The sequence below is a fragment of the Diabrotica undecimpunctata genome, chromosome 8, assembly GCF_040954645.1.
Source record: "Diabrotica undecimpunctata isolate CICGRU chromosome 8, icDiaUnde3, whole genome shotgun sequence".
In the NCBI taxonomy this organism is placed as follows: Eukaryota; Metazoa; Arthropoda; class Insecta; order Coleoptera; family Chrysomelidae; genus Diabrotica; species Diabrotica undecimpunctata.
In genome coordinates this window covers 117,242,522-117,269,211 of record NC_092810.1, presented here as the reverse complement: position 1 = coordinate 117,269,211, position 26,690 = coordinate 117,242,522, and the positions used below count along the sequence as shown (strand labels likewise).

The 26,690-nt window shown below is 34.5% G+C and overlaps 1 protein-coding gene across 1 annotated transcript in view; it reads right to left on the bottom strand.

Annotated features, from left to right (window-relative positions):
* Positions 1-26,690, bottom strand: part of dib (Cytochrome P450 302a1, mitochondrial) — a 55,555-nt gene that overhangs the window by 20,735 nt on the left and 8,130 nt on the right. Inside the window, exons 2-4 of the mRNA XM_072540829.1 lie at positions 18,464-18,701; positions 8,982-9,163; positions 3,336-3,540 (exon numbers count right to left, since the gene is read on the bottom strand). Of these exons, the coding sequence (XP_072396930.1) occupies positions 3,336-3,540; positions 8,982-9,163; positions 18,464-18,701 (625 nt within the window). The remainder of the gene's footprint in view (positions 1-3,335; positions 3,541-8,981; positions 9,164-18,463; positions 18,702-26,690) is intronic.

Below are 26,690 nucleotides of genomic sequence, written 5' to 3'. Positions count from 1 at the left end.
TTTATGGAAAATGTTGATCTAAATGCGAATTGAGCGCAACGGTAAAAGCCCAACTCTATGGCGATCCTAAGGAAAAAGAGGAGCAGATATTCATCAACCAAACGGACAACAGTGGAGGTAGCACAGCTCATACGGGAACACATAAAAAGAATATATCAATTCCGGAGATATTTGGAGTAATGGCGTTCACCTTAACCCTTCTATTCGCCGCGTGAAAGGTATACAGAAGATGAAGAAAGCAACTGAGGCAACAAATCCGACAGGACACCCGGTATTCAGGAGCCATCCCATAAGACATAATATTTTTTTAAAGCAAGAAAGTCCCTATAACATTATGCGTGATAGCTTCTTTTTCATTCACATTTGCTGGTAAAATAGTATCTTTAAACAGTAACCTATGGTTTTGACGGTAAACCGTGGATCTTTTGTGACGTTTTTTTCTTAATAAAACCAATCAGTTTGCTATGACTTTTTTTTTTACAAATCACACCATATTTAAAAAAAAGTAGATATAATGAACTGCAAATACTACAGAGGCATACCTCTCCTTAATATAACTTGTAAAACACTGATAATTACGATATAAAAATAGACTGAATGAGGGGATGAATGAAATAAAGTATGAAAGAGGCTTTAGAAAGAGTATAGGTGTGGTGGTTCAAATATTTGTTTTAAAAGAACTGCAAGCACATTTTGTTTTTAATTTCAAACAATCATATGCGAAAGTAAAAAAGAATAACTTATGAGAAGCATAAAAACAAAAATAATTCAGAAAAAAATCATATACGGCGAAATTTACATTAAAAGATACAGTGAAAATAAGAGGAATACTATCAAATATATTTCGAATTAAGGTTGGATTTAAATATCGCTTTCGCCTCGATTTAGAAAAAGTAATGATACACCCACCGGCACGAAAAACGGAGCACTTGCATTTTTAAAAGACTTAAAATTTTAATTATCTTATTATTATAAAACGTAAACACAAACTAAACAACCTGTTTTAAGTAATTTCTAATAAAACTTAAATGCTTATCCAAAAAAATGCATAAAAAATCAGAAATAAAGTGTCAAACATAATTTAAAGTTGAATTGCGTTGATTTAATCTACGAATTATGGCTGTAAATCGCGAAACAGCGGATGCTATTGTTGTGTTGCTTCAAGACGGCAGAAATGAGCGATATGTTGCTTAACAGTATCAAATATCCAATAGTACTGTGCAATGTATTTTTACACGTTTCTTGGCAACCGGAGCTTACACTAGACGACCTAGAACCGGTCCCCAACGAAGAACTAGTGCCTGTGATGATCGCTTCATCCTTTTACAAAGTCTACGAGATCGTGCCACGGCTGTACAAATCCGAAATCAACTTCAGTACGTTCGGAATACTAACGTAAGCGAACGAACAATTAGACGAAGGGTTAGAGAAGCAAATTTAAGCAGTCGCAGGCCTACAACAGGCCTACAACTCCTCAGGTGCCATCGAGTCGGCTTCAGTTTGCCAGAAACCATGCTCATTTACTGTAAATAACTGGAGGCACGTTTTATTTACCGATAAGTCCAAGTTTACCTTGCGGTCTCCAGATGGCCGTGGGAGAGTATGGCGAAAACCTCATGAGTATTTTGCAGAATGTACCTTTAGTCCTAGGTTAGACTATCAAGGGGGCTCAATTATGGTGTGGCTGGAATTTCTCTAGAGGCACGTACAGAATTGTACATCGTTCTGAGAGGCTCCATAACAGCTGACAGGTACATTGATGAAATTTTCCAAGATTTTGTTGTGCCTTATGCTGGTTTCGTTGGAAATGACTTTGTTTCAGTTTTTAAATGAAGTAAACGTTCCTGTAATGGATTTTCCAGCATTGAGTCGAACATGTTTGGGACATGCTGGGGCGAATAATACGAAGTCGTGTTCCTGCCCGTTTAACCTCAAATCAGTTACAAGAAGCCCTTTTAGAGGATTGGGAACTTATTTCTCAACAGGTCATTTCTCATTTGATTTTAGGCATGCCAAGGAGAATTCAGGCAATAATTCGAGCACGTGAAGGAAACATTCATTATTAAAATCAGTTTGTCCCGACACATGATTTAAGTTTTCATTAATTGAGCATCATTTTTTTACAACATTTAGTTACCTACGTTTTTTTCCTTAATTTTTAAATTGTTATCTACTGAAGCAGTTTTCTACTAACTTGTTCAAAAGTTAAATTTTTATTAGAAATTACTTAAAACATTTGTATCGTTTGTGTTTACGTTGTTATAATAATAAAAGTTTAAAGACAATTAAAATTTTTAAGTTTTTATTTTAAAAATGCAACTGCTTCGTTTATGATTTTAAAAAAGACAAAGGAAAAAAAATTAAAAGGGAAAACCCCAGGGGTTGGTAAGAGCCTTACTTTTATCTCCAGATTAAGGTTGTGGCTTTTAAAGAGTTTGGCCATGTTGTTGAATGCACTCATAGCCTTCTCTATTCTACATTTTACTTCTTGTGAGTGATCCCATTGTTCGTTTACTATTGTTCCAAGATAAGTAAACTGTTTTACTCGGTCCACTGGTGTATTCTTGATAAGCAGTTGGACGTCTCTAATTTTATTTTTGCTGATGACTATAAATTTAGTTTTTGATAAGTTTACTTGGAGTCCAAATCTTTCACTTACCTACTTTATTTTCTTTGACTAGCTAATGCAGACAATATTGTTTTAGTATATAGAATTAAGAAGAAACTGGAAGAATCGGTCAGAAGATTAACAAAAACACAGCGAAAATTTAGACTCGAAATAAACATACGATAAAAAAAATACATAAAAACATCTGAGAGGAAATACGAGTAAAACAAGAAGTTTTCGCTTTAAAAAAACTACCAAACCACCCAATTCAAAGAATTGACAATATAACTTAACTGGCTGGAACTAATGGCGATCTAGATTCTTCTTTAGAAATTCGCTATCGCATTGCATAAGCAAGAACTTTCTTTAAATACGAATTCTTTATAGACACGATATAAATCATTTCAGTGGAAGGTTACCTAAACGACATAATATGGACATGAAAACTAAAATGTGTAATAAGAGATGAAATACGGCGAAGAAGTATTCTATAAGATACCGACGATTAAACAGGAACTTTTCCTATTAAAAAGAATGAAGTAGATGAAAAAATATATAAACCTGGATCTGATAATCAGAATACCGAAGTCCTATGTGTTTTTTGTACTGCTCTGCTGAGCAGAAGCAGATACAACAGCAGATATTATGTTTAAAAAATTAGAAGCTTTCGAGATGTGGTGTTACAGAACATTCGGAAGAAGAATACTCTTATTTTACTTATACTTACTGTTCCATAAATGTCTGTGAATATTTTAGTCTCTTATATAAGGGAGTGTCAAATTTTCTCCATAACTGCGGGCCGTTGTCTGTTTTTAATATGCAAGAGTTAGTTACTTCTGCAGCTTTTATTAGACGGCTCGACCTGGAATGTTTTCCTCGTTCACGGGGAGTAAAACTATTCAGTCGAATATCAAGGGTAGTTTGTCCAGTTACTAAAAAAATACATTTCTTTTAAAATATCAGATTAGAATGAGCACAAATGTGCATGTCGCGTGAAAATAAATCAAATTTTAAATCTAGTTTCGTCGCTAACTTTGTTGCTGTGCTTATATCTTTGTATATAATCATCGCTAGTCTCAAAACTCGTCACTACCCTGTTTTTACCTTTAGACATAGTTATGCACAAAGAAAAAATTTTAAATGATACCTAGTACCTACATAGTAAGAAACGCGTAGTCTTCGATAAATCACTTCGTGTAGGAGAATAGATCGCATTTTATGAAAGAAACTAATGTTAAAAGAAAAAATGCAATGGAATGATGATCGAACTTTTAAAAAAGTGTGTATATACCTTATAGTTTGCCGATGACCAAGTTATATTAAAATAACACGGTCTTTGAATATATGGCAAGGAAACTACAGGAAATGAATATTCAAAATGCCAAATGCCTTTCAATGGTAGATTTATGATAAGTAATATAGGGTAGGATCGAAGACATATATGCACCAGGATATAGACAGTACCAAAACGACTAAGTATTTGCCTAAATTGTTATCAATTTTCGATAGAGTGCACTCGAATACGATTGTAAATAGGCAGTGTAGTAATTGATTAACAACACAATTTGACAAACAATTCACTATTATTACAGTATACTCCCTCTATAACACGGTTATTACGAGGTTTCGCTTATAACGAGGTACATTAGATGTCCCGTGAAATTTCTATTGAACCTTAACCCTCTATAGCGAGGCAAATTTGGTTATAACGAGAGAAAATAAGATTGAAAAACGTGTTTTTTACGTTTTTGACCCAGCCGTGGTTATAAATAACCGCTCCTTTTTGCCCCTAATAGCCCCTTTTTAACTGCACCGCAATAAACTAACTGCCGCCTGCAATAAACTTCTTTACAATAAATACAACTGTTTCACATCTTTAGAAAATATGGTAGATACAATGATACTGGACAATTTAAAGCAGTCAAAAATGACAGACTTCTTCCAATTGCAGAAGCAATAGTTTATTATTCTCCTTTAAAATACCCTTTATACATTATGTAGTTAAAAAAAATGTAGGTACAGATTTTTTGTTTTAACGTATATCATTGACAATAAAAATAAACAACTCTTTTTTGTTTTAACGTAATTCATTGACAATAAAATTAAACAACTTTTTTTCAAAAACGCCATTCAAACAATATTTATTAGCATCTTATATTGCTCCGAATGGCTTCGCTATAGTAAGTTAATGTTTTAGAAAACTACATATTCATATAATATTCACGGTATTATTGTTGTCTGATATAACGAGATCGGCTTATAACGAGGTAATTAGTTTGCCATTTCAGTTCTCGTTATAGAGGGAGTCTACTGTATTAATTTACTGTTTAGTTTTGTAATTTTCTACTTCTCCTTTAGGTTATCTCATCATTACTGACGTTTGGCTATCATTACATACGGGCACAAGCGCAAATAGCTGCATACGGGCTGCATACATAAGTACGGGCTGACCTTCAAGGTCATTCTATCCCATGGTACAATGAACAATGTATTCATTGTACCATGATTCTATCCAGTATATCGAGGAATGTTGTCTGAAAGTGAGCGATGCAAACATCAAATTATTTAGAATTGGACACCAATTTTAGTCGGTTTGCAACGTTGCCAGATAACTTCGTAATTCGTGAAATATGTTTTGTAGAATTTTGATATCAAAAAACTAAGAGGTAAAATAATTTTGTATTAAAATAAAAAACGTTTGTCGTAAAAAAATTAGATTTTGAGTGCACAAGCTCGTAAAATCATTACTCTGTTTTAAAATTTAGGCAACAGGAAGGAAATGCACTTCTTATTGAGTTATCTAAAGTACAAGAACGAGTAGCTGCTTTGACAGGTAAATTGATGGTATATTTATATTATAAAAAATATGTTATTGTTTTGCAAACTTAAATATATAAAGATATGAAATAATCGATTAAAAGAAAAAAAGTTTAAATAATAATAAATGTTTATAAGTGTCAGTTTATCCAGCGTCAAAAAAATCGCTAAAGAATTTCGTGGGGTTGAAAATGGAGAAACCGTTGGGGTCTCCACATCTAATAAACGACAAAAAAGTCCTCAAAAATACAGCTAGATGTGTGTGTTCAAGGTATCTTACGGAGACAGATATATAATTTTCATCTTAGCGATCAACAAGTTCCCACAATTAAGAAAATTCATCAAAAATTTTTAAGCGAATTGAATTATGCAGGAAGTAGAGAAAGTGAAGAAGAAAAGAGAAGAACTAGGCATCCGCTACAAGAAAATATATTGGTTGATGGGAAGACATTCCTCTCTATCCATAAATAATAAACTCCTAATCTATAAACAAATACTGAGACCAGTATGGACCTATGGCTGCTAACTCTGGGACTGTGTCAAGCCTAGTAACATCAAAGTAATCCAGATATTCCAGAATAAAGTGCTGAGGAACATCGTAGATGCGCCTTGGTACGTTAGGAACAACTACCTTCACCGGGACCTCAAGATGGAAGACGTCAATCAGATAATCAAGAAATTTGCAGGGAGCCATGAACAACGACTCCATCATTATGTAAGCGTCGAGGCTATCCAGCTCCTCGACAATACGAACCTAGAGAGAAGGCTCAAAAGAACAAAGCCTTTTGAACTGGTATAATGAGTGAGTGAAAAGCAGAGTAAAGTGTTGTGCGAGTATGCATGCTAAATTTAATGCTAGTTATTAGAAATAATAGGAAAGATACTAGTGAGTAGATACCTAATTTAAAGATTTCATTAGTAATTTAAGTTAGAAACAAATTGATAATTGGTCTTACTGACCACCAGATTTTAATGTAAGTACACTTCTGTGTCTTTAGTAAAAAAAAAAGTAGAGAAAGTCTGAGAAAGGAATTTCATAAACTTGGATATCGCTTGTAAAAAAATAGTCGACAATAGAAAAATGTCGATAGAAAAACATGAAATTAGACATTTAAGGCTGCAAATCCTGAAGAACATTAAGGAAGCTAAAGAAGCAAATAAATTTATAGTGTTTACTGACGAGACTTATTTATTAACGAGTCATATTTCCAAAAACAATTGTTGTGACACCAGTAATAATGGACTTCGAAAACCCGTATCAAAAGGGCAAGGTTTAATTATTGTTGGGACAGGAAAGGAAAATTGTTTTGTTCCTGGATCTTATTTGAAGTGGAAGTTCCTGGATGTTACAAATTTTCAAAAATGGTTGAAAGAATGAATTTAAAAAAAAAATGTTGGAAGAACAACTTTTAAGTAATTTGCCTCCAAATAGTGGTATTGTGTTGGATAATGCACCATACCATAATACACGGGAAGTGTATTTAAATGTCCCACATCCTCATCGAAGAAGTATGTTATGCAGGAATGGCTTCGAGAAAAAAATATTCCATATACTGCTTCTATGTTGAAGCCTGATCTGTATAACATAATAAAATTGCATATAAACCTCGTTATGTAAAATATGCAATCGACAAAAATTATACGAGCACAAGGATCATGTTTTTAGACTCCCACCGTACCATGCCGATTTCAATCCTATTGAAATGGTTTGGGCAGCTTTGAAATCCTACGTGGGAGCCAGAAATGGAGACTTTATATTTACGCCAATAAAGCAGCTATCGGAAGACTGTGGAAGAATGAAAAAAAAAAAAATAACTGAAAAACTCATAGCAACTGAACGTGAGTTAATATCAAAAGAGCCATTAATTGATGTAGTCGTGGATAATATGGTTCTCAATATAGACGAAGGTTTAGACAGCGAAGATTTTCAATTAAATTCTGCCAGAGAAAACAGCGATTTTGATATTTGAAAAAAAACTGGTAAGTATATTTTTCTAAGCTTTACCACTACCGTTGAAAACAATGTTTTACCTCAACAGCTTATTAGCTTTCTAATTTAATAGACTTTTGTTCATTTTAATAATTATGACGAATACTTCACCTAATAACATATTTTATCAATTACCTAATTTTACAGTTCAAAAACAAACCTCTAAAATAATAATCGATTAGGCAACGCGGCTAAATGACCCGCTTCTCTTTTTCGTGGTTTCAGATAAATATGTTCCACTGCACACCTATGTAATTGATCTCTGTTTTGTACAGATCTTGGAAGTTATAGCCTAAGCTGTGGGTAAAAAAAAGTTGATTTCATGGACTAATAACCAGGTAAAGTGCTTGACATACTCTGAAAAGAATTCCATCCAGAATAAGGTGTCAGACAAGGATGCATACTGTTTCCACAATTATTTAACATATATGGGAAGCATATTATGAGAAGAGCGCTTGAAGGATGGAAGAAAAGCATCTCAATAAAAGACCGAAAAATAAACAACCTGCATCTTGCAGATGGCACAGCTGATGCAAAGAGACAAGAAGAGTTAGTTGATCTCATACGACAGTTGATGTTGTGAGCTGGGATCATTGATTACAAACACAGGGCCACTACGGAAAGAAATAAAACCTACAAGTGATCCAGCAAAAGTCGCTGTAGGAAAGATGGCCAACATATGAAAGGACTCTCAAATTTTACGAACTCTACAAAATAAACGCAAAAATAAAACTCTACAAAACAATAATACGCCCAGACCTAACAGAGACCTGGACTCTAACAAAAAATAATGAAAACATATTGGGATGTTTCGAAAGAAAAGTACCAAGGCGAATCTATGGAGCAGTGAATGACAATGAAGTATGGAGAAGACGATACAACTTCGAGAATATACAGGAACCTGATATCGTAAAACATATTAAGATATGACGATAGGTTAATAGGGCATGTAATGCGGATGTAACAAAATGACCCAGCAAGAAAAACGCTTCTTGATAGACCTATTGGGAAGAAGAGGAAGACCCAGAACAAGTTGCCTTGATAACATCGATGAATACATGAGAAATATGGGAATACGTGCTTGGCGGAGGAAGGCGATGGATAGGGACGACTGGAGAGAAATTCTTGAGGAGGCTAGTACCACGTAGGGTTGTAAGGCCAGAATGATGATGATGTGGAATATCCACACTTTATATGCGTTTAGTTGTCTCTAACTATTTACTCTTAGAGTTCTGGACTTCTTATAGTACCTAATTCGGAATAAATCAGTTTTTACGAACCTATATCGAATATCTAACAGTTAAGTAAAATTTGTGGGAAGTTTTTAATACATGAAAAAACTCTAAAACAGGTTCTATCCAAAGTATACAAATAAAATAGTATTGCCCCGCATTCAGGAATCTTAAAAACAAGAAGACTGATTGATGAGATGAGTTGATGAAATTATTTTTTTTCTTATAGATCTATTGCAATTATGAACACAAAAAAAAAATAAAAAGCACTGTCTTTTTGTAGTTGTGATGGCACTACAGTTTAAAATAAATAAAATATAATTTAGCAACATACATTCTAAAAATAATCTAGATAACTCCGGCAGGAAATCCAACTCGGGATTGTTCTCCATTGATTCTACATGTATTAACCATTCCTGTATAATACTGTTGACACTGTTTATAAATTTCTTCACAGACTGAATACTAAGGCCTCTTTGGAAAACACTTCGGATTCTAAACCATTCCGGGCCGTTCCTAAAAAATAATACTAAGCTAAAACCATACCAGCATAATCAATTGATAAGTTTTATTGTTAAAAATACATAATGTTTTCTTTTTCATTTTAAAAATGATTTGAAAACTGATGAAATTGTACAGTAAAATAAACTTAACCGCAAAAGTTTTGCACTACCAAAAATTATGCCCATTTTGATAGTTGATTTTCTCAATTTTCTCGTGAAGGGATTAACCGATTTCGCTAATATTTTTTTTTATTATTTTATACTTATTCTTTGGTATTGCCACTCAGGGTCAAAGGTCAACTCTAACTTCTCTTTTGGGCTTATAACAAGTGGAAGAAAAAAATGTTTTTCTTATGTTAAGTTTGAGACACCCTGTAAGGAGGACACGTTACAAGAGAAGCAAGAAATCGCTAAAAACCACACGATTGAACATCGCAACTCTAAATATAAGGTCCTTACACAAAGATGAAAAAGTCTACGAACTTGAAGAACACATCAATGACTTAAAATGGGACATAATTCGTCTAGCAGAGGTAAAAAGAAAAGGGGGAGAGTGCATAACACTAGAGTCCGGTAACGTCCTATATTACAAAGGGCGAGAAGAACAAAGCCTAGATGGCAAACCTAGATATGCACATAAAGTAGAGTAATTCGTAGGAATATCTGAAAGAATTGCAATGATTAGGCTAAATGTAGACAAGACATGCCCCTGAAAATTATTCAATTATACGCTCCAACCGCAGCACATCCCGATGGAGAAATAGACGAATTTTATGAGAAAATTGCAGCTGATACTATGTCGGCTACAGTACGTACCATTATTCCTTTGTAAAAATTTAAACGTCTTGTTAAACAATAATTAAACTAAATATTAACTAAGAACAACTAACTAAAAACAACTCGACTAAACTAAACAGAAACAGAAACTAAATATTCAGGTATAAACGCATTTGCAAATTAAAAATAATTAGACAATTAACTAAACAAAGTAGAAACAGAAACTAAATATTAAGCTATAAACGCTTTTGCAAACTAAAAACAACTAGAGCGGACGTTAGAATTTTTATTAATTAAATGCCAAACTAGAATTTTAGTATTTACGTATTTAATTTATTCGTCAAAATCATATTGAATCCAAAGTTAGAATAGGTATATTATAATAATTGTAGTTTCGCATTTGATTAATAGATATTTTAACGTTCGCCTCTGGTTAATTGACAAAAAAGTTGACGTTGACGTAAAAACAATTAGAGAATTGAAAAACGTCAACGTTGAATAGGTACTTTCAATACCTTTGAAACGAGGTATTACTTGCCATAAGGTCCTATTTAAAATTATCTGTCACAGTGGCGCTGTAACGTCATCTGTCACTATTACGTCAATTGTTATGACTAGTTAAGTCCTCTCTCCAAATTTCACTATTATAAGTATAACCGTTCAATACGAGGGGAGGAACGGACTTTTGACAAGCACTGTATAAATATCTTTGCTATCTTTCTTTAAGAGATACTTTAAATACCTCGTAACTTGGTTCGCCATATTTTTTGTTTGCTTTTTCCATCTAAATAATAGGGTTATTTTAAAAATGACTAAGAACTGCTCCGAGGTAATATCGTTCCCTCTGTGAGCTCCCGCGTGTTGCACTAGTGGGCTCAGTTTTTTATTTACAATGACATATTTTATTATAGATCTGAGACCTCTTGCACACCATGTATATTTGTATATTTATGTATATCTTTTTTTCTATAAAATCTATTGGTAATTTTTAGTCTGTTATGTGTAGCGAGCTGTCTCAATAATGTCTTACTACAAAATAATTTATTTGTTTCTGTAGCGTTTCGTACAATTTTTTAGTTTCTTCCTTTTTTTCTTCTTCGGGAGCGTATACGCCTATTATTGTCAAGTGCCCTCTATTTTAAGCCTTGCTACTACTCTTGCGTTGATGTAACTTGTAACATTGTGACAACGACTTGAAAAAACCGAAAACTATATAGGACAATTCGGCTCTGGAGTTAGAAATGAGAGAGGAGAAACCTTGGTTAACTTCCTACAAGCCCACAAATACTATGCAATGAACACATTCTATAAGAAAAAACCTCAACGAAAGTGGACGTGGCTATCCCCAGACGGAAAAACTCGGAAAGAAATAGATTACATACTGTGTAACAAAACAGATATCATACAGAACGTAACAGTAATAAATACGGCGTCAGTAAGTAGCGATCACCGAATGGTTAGAGATAAATTAGAAATAAAACATAATAAAAATAGAAATAAATTTAGAAAAACTTGGAATATAGACACAGATAAACTAAAATCTAATACAGAACAATATAAAAGAAAGTTAAAACCCGCGAAAGTATTCAATCTAGATAAACTTAGCTTAAATGAAATCAATGAAGTCATAACAGAAGAACTATTAAATGCAAGCTCAGAAGTGACAACCAACCACTAACAGAAAACGAAAATCCAAAATAAGTGTAGAATCACAGAACATGCTGAAACAAAGAAAAAATCTTCTGAGATAAAACAAAAGAGACACTGCAGAATTTAATGAACGTAATCGAGTAATAAGAAAACAGATAAAAGAGGTCATTAAAAAACATCAAGCAGACCGTATAAAACAAGTCATAGAGAAAAACCGAATTTTCAAATACATCAAACCGAAACTAGGAAAGAAAAACATAATACCCATTAAAAATGAACAAGGACAACTAGAAAAAAGTAAATCTGACATAGCAAACTCAATTGAAAAGTTCTACGCCGATTTGTATCGTTCCAGAAACGATCCCCCTAACTCCTCAAAGCAGAACTTAAAATGGCAGATAACCAATGTCAACTCAGAAGTGATGCCCGAAATAAGGCACGAAGAAATAAAAAAATCAGTAAAGGAAATAAAAAGGAATAAAGCTCCTGGAAGCGATGGAATCCTAGCAGAAATGTTGAAGGAAGGCGGAGAAGAAGCCATCACATATCTAAAAATACTATTTAATAAATGTCTATTCGAAGGCAACATATCCGAACAATGGAATACTGCTAAAATACTAATACACAAAAAGGGAGACACCACAGACCTGAAAAAATATCGACCAATTTCATTTCTTTCACAACTTTACAAACAGCTTAATAATTCGATTTGACGGATATCCACCAGTTGAAAATCCTAATAGAAAATACTAACGAATACAATCTCCCATTATGTCTGACTTTTATAGATTATGAAAAAGCTTTTGATAGCGTAGAACTGTGGGCAATAGAAGAAGCATTAGTCAACAACCGGATCGACTCAAGGTACAGAATATTAATACATAATATTTACGAATAAGCTGAAATGATAGTGACGTTGGGTAATGGAATCGAAACAAGGCCAGTAAAAATCAACCGAGGCGTAAGACAAGGAGGCACAATATCTGCAAAATTATTTAAATCTGCCCTAGAAGATAGGTCAATAAACTGGAAAAATAAGGGAATCTCTATTAATGGAAGATACTTGAAACATCTTAGATACGCAGATGATAGTACTAATAGCCGACATGTGGAATGCACTGAATACGATGATTGAGGAGCTACACACAGAATCCCTAAAAAAAGGACTGAAAATGAATTTTAGCAAAACTAAACTAATGTCAAAAAAAGATGACAAACCTATGATAAACATCCAAGGAACAGAGAAAGAACACGTAGATACATATACATATCTGGATCAAATTGTCAAGATAAGCAAAGAAAATCAGACTATCGAAATAAGCAGACGTGTAAAAATGAGATGGGCAGCATTCGGAAGACTCTCATACGTACTTAAAAATAAAAATATACCTCAAAGACTGCGAACCAAAGGCTTTAATTCCTGTATCCTACCTGTACTTACAAATGGAACTGAAACCCGGACATTCACTAAAATAAACATGGAGAAGATCAGAAAAACTCAGAGAGCTATGGAACGACAGATGCTGGGTATCTCACTCAAAGACCCTAAAACCAATGAAGACATTCGTAATAGAATAAAAGTAAAAGATGCTGTCGAACAGGCAGCTAAACTGAAATGGAAATGGGCTGGACATAACGAACGCCTTAAGGATGGCCGATGGAATAAAGAATTCGGGATTGGCGGATATGAAACCAAAAGACCACGAGGAAGACCGCAAATGCATGCAGAGCTGGCTACCAGAAAAATATATTTCATTTACAGAAGATATAGTCAAAACAGAACTAATGACAATAATCAAGGAGCAGAGTCAATATTCTGTTGATTTAATGGCTAGACTTCATGGTATTACTGTTTTGAGACTTCCACGTTACCATTGAGAGTTGAATCCAATTGAATTAATTTGGGCTCAAATGAAGAGATATGTTGCCCGAGAGATCGTAACATTTAAAATTAGCAATGTTTAGCGATTATTACAAACCAGTATAGATTGCATACATCCTACAAATTGAAAGAACGCTATTGTCCATGTATTGAAAATAGAAGAGAAAATGTGGAAGCTGGATGGTATAGTGGAAAATGTTATTAAACCTGTAATAGTAAGGATCGGCGCTAACGAGTCAGAAGACTCAATGAATTCAATGATTCTGATGATTTATAAACTAAGCTATAAGTAAAAAGTTTAATGTTTAATATAGGTAAATAGTTTTATTGTTGTAATATATTTTTTATCCACGATGGTTAAGAATTAATTTACTTTATTTGTGCTAAATATGCTAGGTATGATAACGATAATTTTAAATTACAGAATATAAATTAATTTTTATTGTAGGATTATCTATTCAACTATTTATTAATCTTTTAAAAATACATGAAAAGCGTACGTATTTACGACTAGAATAAAATCGTGGGTCAGACACTCAAGCGGCCTAGACTTCACTGTGAATGAACTGTAAATAATAAAATTACATTATTACCGCTTACAGTTCCACTTCTTTAATAAAAGAAAACAGCAAAAAAAAGAAAGATCACATTGGGCCCTGCAGGTGGAATGATGTTTTTCAACATCATATTTTCTTTCGGTAAGTTAATTTTGCGTACTGAAACTGGCTGCATCCCGAGAACCCAGTACCTTCCCGGGATTTGTTCCTCAACTCTCAGTATATGTATGTAAAATATTGAAAACCGTGTCGGCAGTTTATAAGACGACTTTTAAAAAAAAATTGTTACATTCTAAAGTCTGTTTTATATTAACTAGAATATCGTTACTTAAATTTATAAAAATTTTAGTGATATTAGTATTTTCCTACAGAGTTAATTTAAATTATTAAAAATAAAAATTTTGTGCTGTCAGTTCTATACGCAATGTAAAAATGGAATATTGATAACATTAACCTTGAACGCAGTGTTGCCACGCTGTATGTAAGGATTTGAAATAAATTTTTTTTTTAATATTTCGTTCTCAAGGATACACCGTCGTTTATTTGGACGAAATTTGGGTAAATGTTGGACATAGTGTTTATAAAGACTGGAAGGAACTCTCAGTAACTTCAACCAGTTTGATAAAGGGGTTGTCAACAGGCCTAAAACAGCCGACACAACGAGGCCCCCGATTTGTTATACTGCATGCGGGTAGCGAATTGGGCTTTGTAGAAGATGCTGCTTTTTAGTTTTTAGCTAAAAAAAACTTAGCGGACTATCAGGATGAGATGGATGGTCCTATATTTGAACAATGGTTTAAGGAAAAGCTGCTTTCTAATCTTCCAGAGAAAACTGTTGTGGTGATGAACAACGCTTCGTACCATTCGAGGAGAGAAGAAGTGATTCCGACACAAGCATTTAATAAAGATCAAATTAAGACATGATTGCTGGAGAAAGATATCTTTTTTGAAGACCATGTGCAAAGAGAAAAATGTTTCCATTCTGAGACGACCTCCATACCATTGTGTGTTAAATCCAATTGAAATGGTATGGAGTCAAGTCAAAAGACATATTGCCTCGCACAACACAGAGTTTAAGACCGCCACTATGGAACAATTAATAAGAAATACATTTGGTGTAGTAACAGTGGAAAACTGGAAAGACTATTGTAAACTTGCTATAAAGGAAGATCAAAAATTTTTGGTTATTGACGGGTTGATGGACGATATTGATCTTGTGGTAATAAATGTGACTGTTGACAGTGATAGTAATGAAAGTGATAGCGATGATAGAGAAGATGAGGATGATGTTAATATGCAGTGAGTAAATTATGTGATGATAGTGTGCAAATCGGCGGACACAAAGTGCCAAATCCAAAAAGTCTGTAAATAATAGTCCGGCAAAAGTGAAAATTAGGTAATAGTTAAACACCTTTAACAAATAGGAATCGAAAGTAGTCTGCCCATGTTTCCTTCTGAGTGTGTTTTGTTTTTATTAGTTCATTCATCTCTTTTCTTTGTTCTCTTATTATTCTCCATATTTTTTTTGTGTTCCGTTGAAGTCGTGTTCCATCTGTTTTGAGAAGCTCTGCCAGTGTTCCCTTTTTATTTGTCTGGTTAAATTATTCATTTCATATTGAATTTGTTTAAAGTGGTGGTATGCCTGTTGTTTGTTTTGTATTGTAAAAAAACTTTCTTCTTTTTTTCACATTTTTCGTCATTTTTTCTCTAAACCATGGAGTTTTCTTTTGAAACGAAGCTTCTATACAAGCGTTGTATTATTTTTTTTTCTCTCTACAGTGAAATGCTGAGGCGAACGTCACGGAACTAGCGACACAAGACAACGTCGTCACAGGTAGCGCCAGAATAGCGGTTCTTGACATGATTCACTACTCCTGATCAATTCGTTTCTAGTCATCATATATTTACTCTAAGCAGGTTGAAATCAAAAACTGCAACTGCAAACTGCATGAAAAATAACTAACATAATATAGACATTAAATTAGAAGTAAAAAATTACTAAAACATTGGAATCGTAACGATTGTCAAAATTTAATAAAAATCATAAATGTCATCCGATTAATAACAACATTGAATTATCTGTTTAAATTTTTATAATAATTCTCATTTTAAAATAATTTTATATAAATACAATTATTCTTTTTAAACATATTATTTAGTTTATATTTGTTTATATTGTTCCTCCTTTTTAATAAAAGAAAACAACAAAAAGGAAGATCACATTGGGCCCTGCAGGTGGAATGACGTTTTTCAACATCATAATTTTCGTCTAAATTAAAGAGTGGAGCTGAAACTGGCTGCATCCCGAGAACCCAGTACCTTCCCGGGATTTGTTGCTCAACTCGCTGTATATGTATGTAAAATATTGAAAAACGTGTCGGCAGTTTATAACACGAGTTTTAACAAAAATTTTGTTACATTCTAAAGCATGTTTTATATTAACTAGAATATCGTTACTTAAATTTATAAAAATTTTAGTGATATTAGTATTTTCCTATAAAGTTAATTTTAAATATGAAAAATAAAAACTTTGTGCTATATGTCTGTTCTGTATGCAATGTATAAATGGAATATTGATTACATTTAACCTTGAACGCAGTGTTGCCACGCTATATTTTTATCGTTAAGTCTCGATATCTGGAAACTAGCGAGCTGACCTGAGAAACGGTTAAAGTGGTCTTGTCACTGGAGAAGACCTCACCAAGCCAATAGGAGCCCTTTGTTTTACAAATAAATATAGGAACCGTTTGGAAGTCGAACCGGACCTGAGTATAAAATTAACATCTTTTTCTTCAAACATAAAGTTTTTAGTTAACCAGGAACAACTGCATACTTCTCATTAATAAAGTATTTGATTTTTATTTTATTTTATTACATTTTTGTTTAAGCTAATGATTCTTTATTAAAATATATAAAACTATAATAAATATTTAAATATGTTTTCTTGCACACACACCAGGGTATGCAAAACATTAGTGGACCACAAAGGATAAGCACAAAAATAACCTGGCCACGGAAAAGTAAATTTGGGAAACGCTGGACTGGACTATAAAATTCCAGTTCTGATTGCCTAAAAGGTAGGCCTATGCAAATTTACCAATCATCAATTGATTGAATATATAAAAAAAACATTTTTAAGCGCTTTTTGGCTTTTTCGCCCCACTATGCGACAGCTTGTGGCGAAAATAACGAACCAGCAAAGACATTCTGCTCCAAGACTTCGAAGAAAGAATATGTTTTAATATATTTGTAACATTCATTTTTATTTCATTATTGCAAACAATTAAGTGTTTACATTTTAACGTAGAAGTATTAAACAGTTTTAATTTTACGGTCTGAATTCTTTACTAAATCTACAGGAGGTCCTAATAAAATAATTGAAACCAACAAGTAACTGGAAAATGTTGGTAAATACAAGGTATGTTGGTAACTGTCCGTTGGACAGTTAAAAACAGACCTTGTATTTGATAATGTGACTGATAAAGATCAGAAAAAGGTAACGGATAACCTGACACTGTTTAGAAAAATGTATAACTTTGTGGCCGATTATTTGAATAATTGCCACGTAGGCGAGTACATGAGACTTCGAATCCGAATGCTGCGCTATTATGTATTTCCAACTCTTCTCTACTGCTGTGAGAGCTGGACTCTTAACCCGTTACTAGAAAAAGGCATTGAAGCTTTTGAATTGCACCTTAATAGGAAAATACTACTTATTCCCTGGACCAAAAGAACAACAAACACCGAAGTTCTTAAACGAATGCAGAAGAACAAGGAACTGATGCCAACGTATCATAACGTGAAAGAGCGTAAACTAACATATATTGGGCATGTATTGAGGGCAGAAAGATACGAAATACTTTGGTTAATCATTGATGTAAACATTTAGAGGAAAAGGTCAATAGGAAGAAGACAAAATTCTTGATTCAACATTCTGCGACGTTGGCTCGGAAAAATATCGACCGAGATCTTCAGAGCCGTTTTTTCGCGCGTAGCTGTAGGCAGTTGGATCGTCAACTTGCAAAGGGAAGTGACGCAGTAAAAAGAAAGTGAGTAGTTTGTCAAACCTAGAAACGACTTTGAATGATGTTCAGTTAAATTACCGGAAATTATCTTAGTAAAAGAAGTAAGCTCGAGCTGTAAAGTGCGTTTAAAAATCAAGTAGACGAGTTCCGGCGTTCATCCATTTCTTTCTCCCCGAATACTTACTCTCTCTGCTCTAAATAATATCTAATTTATTCATTCATACAGTCATCATTATTGATGAAATACTGCTAGCATTTCGTGAAAGACGCATGAGGAAACACAACCCTGGACAAGTGTTTTACGTCTCCTATTAGCTTAAAATTTACTCGCAAATAGAACCACTATAACTGGAACCATCTTGAAGAACAGATTTGAGAATATTTGAAGAAAAAATTGTTAAAATCTTAGAAATTGATCTTACGTGGGTAATAATCCTCCCGAATTGTAAACATTTGGTCTGTCCAAGCGGAATTTCTCCAATGCTAAGTGACTCCTTCGCTGCGGATATTTTCCTTCCTGTCTGAATAACGTTTCAATATCCTTTGGATCAAATAACCATACAACATTGACTCCTGGCACGATTTCTTCCCTGACGATAGGTCCATACTTATTATATTTTTTAAGACCATTCAAAGGTAATTCGTCAAAGCGATAATTTCCTAAAACAGAAGAAATCTAATAAACAAAACATGAAGAAGTTTTAAATAATTAACACTACAGCTGTTATTCTCAACCTTATCAAATTTCCTATTCTATTCAGTTTTGTCCCCCAGTGGAACACAAATTTGTTTTGCATACTGCCGGGACTACCATGATTTTTATTTCCCAAGTTTTTTAATGGTTGTCTTCCTTGGCATATTCTTAAGCATATATATCCTTAGGTTGAGCGGCTAAGTCAGTTTATTATATTATTAATCATTTAGATACATATTTAATGATTTTCTATTAGAACTTTCAACCATTTTTTTTAATGGAGAACTGGACTTATTACACCACTTATTTACGTTAGAGCAAACTTTTTTAAAGAAATACGGCTTCGTGTGAAGATCGTCGTTTTAATATGATCAATATTACATAATGGGGTGGCAAACACTTCATTTTTGAGCAATTCCCACAGCGAAGAATCGCAAGGCGAATTAAGCCTGGTTGATTCTTCATTATTTTCTTCATCATTTCAAACAAGCATATGATTCCATAGATCGCTTAAAACTGTGGAGTGCAATGATGGAGTTAGGCGTACCAAAGAAGCTGACCATGATTGCGCGAATGTGTGTCAACAATTCCTTTGCACAAATTAGAATAGAAGGCAAAACTTCAAAAGCTTTCGGCATAAGCACCGGACTCAGACAGGGAGACCCGCTGTCCCCATTACTATTTAACCTAGCATTGGAATATGCAATGCGAAAAATCTATACCAGAGTCAAACCAGACATAACTGCCAGAGGAGCAAATATTATTCTCGCATTTGCAGATGATGTAGATGCAGTAGCACAGACAACACTGGAAGTTAAGGATATAGTATCGAACTTTGAAGAAGCAACACTAAGCGTAGGCCTGAAAATAAACGAAGAAAAAACTAAATACATGGTCGTATCAAAAAAGGAACGACAGCGAATAAGACAAAACATTACCATAAACGATCATAATTTTGAGGTGGTCAAAGAATTCAAATACCTAGGAGCAACAATTACCAGTGAAAACACAGGAGAACGGGAGGTTGAAATACGAATACTGGCGGGGAATAAATCATTCTTTGCCATTCAACATCTAATGAGGTCAAAGCTTCTCTCAAGGCGTGCCAAAATCCAAATGTACAAAACCATAATACGACCAGCAGTGACATATGGAAGTGAAACATGGACATTGAGAAAGAAAGAAATCAATAAGCTATTAGTATGGGAACGCAAAATCCTGCGAATTATATATGGTCCTTGCAGGGACAGCGTGACAAATGAATGGAGGAGCAGATACAACAATGAAATAGAGACTCTCTTCGGGAAAGGAAACATCGTAAGATACATAAAAGCCAATAGATTAAGATGGGCAGGCCACGTGGTACGGAGTGATGACGACAGACTGATTAGCAATGTGTTTTGGGAAAGACCAGATGGTAGAAGATCGACAGGAAGGCCTAGAAAAAGGTGGAAAGACGCAGTCGATGGAAGTAAGGCCATGGGAAATAATAGCACAGAATCGGAATCAATGGAAGGCAATAGTAAACGCGGCAAAAACTCACGAAGAGTTGTAAAAGCCAATGATGATGATGATGATTCTTCATTATCTTCCTAACGACATGCCAAACTAAACATTCAGATTTTTACGACCTTGTAGTCCAAAGTAGGGTGAGGCACCATCGTGTTGGAAATACCGAATGCCTGTTAACTCCGGATTATCTTTAATTGTTACTCTTAAATTCATAAGCAGTTCCAGAATTCCAAGATTCAACTCTTGGACAATGAGAGTTCTCGGTGCCCAATGAACGAAATTGTGGCGCTTAATTTGAAGTGCGCCTTAGCAATCCAGAGAAGTTGCGGGTAAAATTCTGCATCATCTCCTATTCTTTCATTATACCACTAGCAAAATTCCAGTTTATGTTCAGAGTTATCTTCCGTTGGTGTATGTAACAAGCATGCTAACCTGTTAAGAAAAAAGAAAGTATCTACAAAACATCTGTTTTAAGATAAATGGAAGAAAAGTTTCAAATTGAATTATTACACTTATTATTATATAGGATTATTTTCCTTATATATTTTTGTTGTATTGTCATGTGTAGTACTAGCTTTGCTTTAAAAGAATAAAATCACTACAACAAAACAGTTTTTAATAAGAAATATCACTTTGACAGAATGCCGAATTGACTATCGGTATATAAATATAATTAAACATATATACCAAAACACAACAGCCAGTGTTAGAGTGGGTGATCGTCAAACCCAGAAATTCCCGATACAACGTGGAGTACGCCAGGGGGACACCATATCGCCGAAACTGTTCACTACGCTTTTGGAATATATATGTAAAAGGGCAAAACTGACCGACAAGGGCATAAACATAAACGGAGAAAAGCTTAGCCATCTAAGGTTTGCAGATGATATTGTACTAATAGCTGATAGGATAGATGAGGCCAAAGAACTTTTAAATCAGCTCTACCTTTCCTCGCTAGAAGGGGGATTGAAAATAAATATATCTAAAACCCAGATGATGACAAATCTTGTAGTCAGCGAAGATATATGCGTAGGAACAAGATCCATAGACCAGGTAATGGCCTATAAATACCTAGGTCATGAGATTCGCATAGGAAAAGATAACCAAACCGTTGAGCTTCTCCGTCGTATAAGACTGACTTGGGCAGCCTTCGGCAAGCTGAACCATATTTTCAAATCGTCTGATATACCAATATGCCTTAAAAGAAACACGTTTAATCAGTGTGTTTTGCCAGTGTTAACTTACGGTGCCGAAACGTTGACCATGACAAGGAGAACAGTTCAAAAGATCCGTGTGTGTCAAAGGGCGATGGAGCGTGCTATGTTGGGCGTTTCACTACGAGACAAGATCCCAAATCGCCAGCTACGACAAAGAACAGGAGTGGCTGATGCAGTAGAGAGAGTAGCAACACTAAAATGGAACTGGGCAGGTCACGTGGCTCGAATGACAGACAGTAGATGGACAAAGCGGATACTGGAATGGAGACCAAGAGATGATGCCTACCGAAGTAGAGGTCGTCCACCAACACGTTGGACTGACGATCTAAAACGTTGTCATAGGAATTGGATGCAAGAGGCACAAGATCGAAATAGATGGAAAATTATGAGGGAGATCTATGTCCAGCAGTGGATAAGCGAAGATTGAATGATGATGATGATGATGATCACTTACTCATTTTTTGACTTAATAAATGTAAAGCAAAAAGGCAGTATCTACAATTTACTGCACTTTTCCTTGGCAATTTAAAATTAACAAAAGCAGTAATTACACTTTTCTTTTTTTTAACAATATTTTATTAGCTATACAAGTATTATAAAGTATTATAGTATTATAGTTATAGTAGAAAGTATTATAGTTAAGGGTAAAAGTCTAAAAAAATTACAAAATATAAAATTCTTAAAAAAATTGTCTTTAACATGTAAGTAGTCTCTCCCAGAATACGTTTCTATAACGGTCTTTCCCTTGGAAATTTTTTAGGTGAGACTAGTTTGGTTGGTTCTGGTATCCCAGTCTTTAAAATCCTCAGTTTCAAGAAATCAAGCTCCTTGAAGTCTTCTGATTTGTCATACGTGCTTTTATACTGTAAAGACTTGTTTACACGAGTAGAATTGTGAGGAGAGTAGAGTAGCGAGTAGAGTCGACTCTACTCGCTACTCTACCAAAAATGGCTTGATACCGTTCACACGAGGAGAGTTACAAGTATAGTACTTATACTAGTATACTGTGAAGTAGGTGTTTGTTTAGTACAAAATGAATTCAAGAAAAAGAAAATTGATTCAAAATTGTTTAGCTACTATTGCAAATGCATTTGTAACTGAGGTCGCTTTGTAACAAAGAAAAGAGTGGATGAGAGAGTGGCTTAAAAGAAGGAATACACACGGGGCCTCAGCTCTTTTATCTTGATAAGAATACATTTTTTATTTCTTATTGTATTTTTTATTAACAAGTAATAAAAACCTGTAACTTGCCCGTGAGCCTTCAGTTTTCTTGTTTCTTTTTTCACCTTTCATGATTGCTTCCATAGGAGTGAACCATTTCACGTTCGGAACGTATACATCGGCTGAATTTCGACGATTTCATCCTCCGCAGCTTGCCTCATACTTTTATTTCTGTAGTGTACACTACCTAAATTCCATAAACACTGGTATTCGCCATACATCTCTACAAGTTTTAAAGGGAAAGTGAAATGAAGTTCATCTTCGGTGAACATCATTTTCACTATTTACAAAAAACACAACTCCAGACGGAATGACAGCGTCCCTATGCACTCTCCTACCTACTCTACTCTACCAGAATTGACCGCGTTCCATAGGTAGAGTGCGCAGGCGAGTGGATATTTTGGCGGTGGTGGTGGTAGTAGAGTAGAGTTACTTGTGAGACCACATGTTGCTAGTCACTCTACCACGTACAATGCACTCTACTTACTCTACTGCGCTGAGCGTTTTTACGGCTAGAGTTACTCTACTCTACCAAGTACTTGCATCATTACTCTACCCGTGTAAACGGGTCTTAAGCTTAGTCAACTTCTTTCAAACTTCACGTGAACAATATCTTTGAGATAAGGTCTGTCAGCTTAGCTTTCATCTTCACTTCAGGCTTCCAATTTTTCCATACAAAAAGTAATCAACGCTCATTTTAAATACATCAACATGTCCTTTATTGGTAGCCCCTGCAGCATCAACAAAATCATCGAAATCGTAAGTTTTTTATGCTTTTAGTGACAGTTCTACCTGGTGATAAAAATTATTGACACTCATAAAGGCATGCCCAGACTCGAAATAGTGAACTTGAATTTCAGTAGCTTCAACTTTAGTTGAGTTTACTATTTCAATGAACAATGGTAATAAGCATCAATTTTTATTGTGTGCTACAATTATCTAACCACAACACAAACTTTTCAGTATCACGGTAATGGTTGAAAAATACATTGAGAGTACTTGAATATCTTCTTGATTTCTGCCAGATATAGCACATAACCACAGAACTGCTAGTGCTTAGACAAGGAAAGAGAGAGGACAGGTAATAGAGGACACGTAATAGAGAGAGGACATTTAATAAACTTTCGCAAAGTGAAGCCAGTTTCGATGTGACCGCCATGTTTTAGTGCCTGTACGTTGCCCATTACTACCTCTCGCAGGGTTACCAAGTCTACTTATTTTTCAGTAGATCTACTGATTTTAACTTCAATTTACTGATTTACTGAAACACTATATAATAAGCGTGTACGGTTGCGGCGATACAGGCGCGCAGCGATTAGAAATCTTTGTTTAAGGTTGTTTTATAGGTGCACCAAAACCTAGGGACAGTGTTTTCTCTGTTATTTACCGACAAAATGTCTCGAAATTTGGACACGACATTCGAAATTATGTTTCCTTTAAAATGATGGTTTTTTTATTTTTTTGAAACTTCTGTTGAAAAATTGGATTATACTGTTTAACGTTCTATTATAACCAAACTATTTACGCCCATCACTTGAAAGAGTTTTTTTTCTGTAATCGTTGATTTTTGTTTCACCTTTTTGTGTTCAGTAATAATCGAGAAAAGCGTGTTCCAACTTTGAAGAAAATTGCTAAAAAATACTAAAATCTAATAGTGAAACGTGTTACTCATCATTGGCGCTTAGTTTCATAGTTATCGTCTTCGTGAAGTCAAATCTCATGAACGTACGGTCAGTTAGTTCGTGTTAAAACTAATTTGAATGGAGACTAATGTATTTGTTGTCGTTAAACTACCCGTCGGCCGGCGGCACTGAGTAAAGATGGTCGGACGTAATCAGTGTGGAAAAGTAAGTGATACACCCATTTCAAATCGCAGTGTGCTTGAACTGCTAAAACAGCCTTAAATTTAAAACTATAGATTGTCTCAAATTGACTAATCTGTACAGGGTAAATGCACAACATCGATGCCATACTTCTTTGCAAACTTGTATTAAAATAAACGTCACTTCTTACTACTTAGCCTAATCCATCTTTTGTGTTGAGGGTAGCTTAAGTACTAATGCCCACTAACGACCCTGCTTGGCTTCCTTCTGTCAGTGGTTCTCAAACATAAATAATATTTGCTACACCATACTTGGGTTACATTAAAATAAAATAGAAATTAAGAAATGCCTTTTATTTATGTCACAAAAGAAGTTTGTTTTTAATTCCACAGTATGTGCTAGCGATACAAACCATTTCTTTATAGATTTAAATAAAACCGAATAAAATAAAACTAAAATATAAAGAAACATTTTATTTATGTATTGTTCCGTTCAAAAGTTAAGGGGGGAAGGACTTTTAAAAACCGTACTGTATATGTTGGCAGTAACAAAACGTAGAAATATCCGAAAATAAAACTAATAAATAAGTTGAAAATAAAAGAAGTCATTGTATTTAATTTCGTGTGTAAGTAATCGTAATTGTACACCATTATATTAGTTCCTTTTTCTGTCAATCGCTGTTACATTTAGTTTCTGCTTCACTATCATCATCATCATTATTATCGTCACTGTCGTCACTATCTCCGTTATTTATATTTATAATAATTGGTTCGATATCGTCCAACAAATTGTCAATTTCCCACATTTTTTTTTCTGTTGCTATTACATGGTTTACGTAGTTTTTCCATTTCTCTGGCGTAATGACCTGGTACGCTGCTGTAATTAAATTTCGCATTCCAGCTTCTTTAAAATTCGCGTTGCGTTCAGCTATATACCGTTTCACTTCACTCCAAACCATTTCAATGGAATTGAGTTCAGAGTGATAGGGTGGGAGCCTCAGAATCTTCACATTGTGCTTTTTGGCAATATCTTCTATTATGTACCTGTCACATTTTGCTTTCAAAGGCCAAGTAACTCGCATTTTAGGTAGTCTTCTTCAAAAAATAGGTCCTTTGACATAAGCCAATCTTGAATATCTTTTTTTAGTTTTGAACTGTTGGGAATTTGTTCTGACTTTCTGCTGTGATAGGAGGCATTGTCCATTACCACAATAGTTTTTTTTTGCAAATTTAGCATTAAGTTATTTTCGAACCAATCTTCGAAGGTCGGTCCATCCATTTCGTCGTGGTAGTCCTGAGTATTTTTCTTTGCCAAAAACGTGAGCTCTGCTGCATCACCAAATCCACTGGTAGATCCTGCGTGCAATAAAACGAACCGAGCACCACGAGCTGTTGGAGCTTTTAATCCTGTTATCAGACCACGAACAAAAGCATCGCGATGAGATGTAATTGTTTTATCATCCCATTCTTTTTTCACACTGTGCCCGATATTTACCCATGATTCATCCAAATACACTATGTTGTATCCTTCTGCACGGTATTTACGAATTGCGCGTAAATAACGATGACGCCACGAGATGATTTCTGGTTTTTCAATCAAAATTGAATTTCTGCCACGTTTTATAAACATAAAATCCATATCACTCAGCAAGCGATGTAGCGTGGCCCGTGAAAAGTTGGGCAAAGTTTCTTCGACATTTACAACAGCTAATATGTTGTTTATTGTTGGTGGTATGTTGTCACGAAAAAATTGATGAACTATTCTACGAATTTGGCCCCTGACACCTCCATCGTACTTGTTGTCACAAGAATTACCAACCTTTCGCTTCTTGGGCCTGCTGTTTGGAGATTGTAATCCAGCAGGTGATGAATATTCCTGTCGTATGCGAAACAGAGTCTTTTTACAAACACTACTCATCTCTGACACTTTCCTAATTACACTTGATACAGAATCGTTGTTATCCTGATTAAGATGATAATTAATAATATTCATTAGTATCTGCTTCTCTGAAGGTTTCAGAGCTTTTCCATGTTTCTATTGAACAATTTCATCCATTTTGCGGTAAAACTTCGGCGTCAAATATAACAATAGCCAACAACAGAAAATAACAATAATTGCCAACAGCAAATCACAACAACAGCCACCAACAAATAATAACAATAACAAAACTGTAACAGTACAT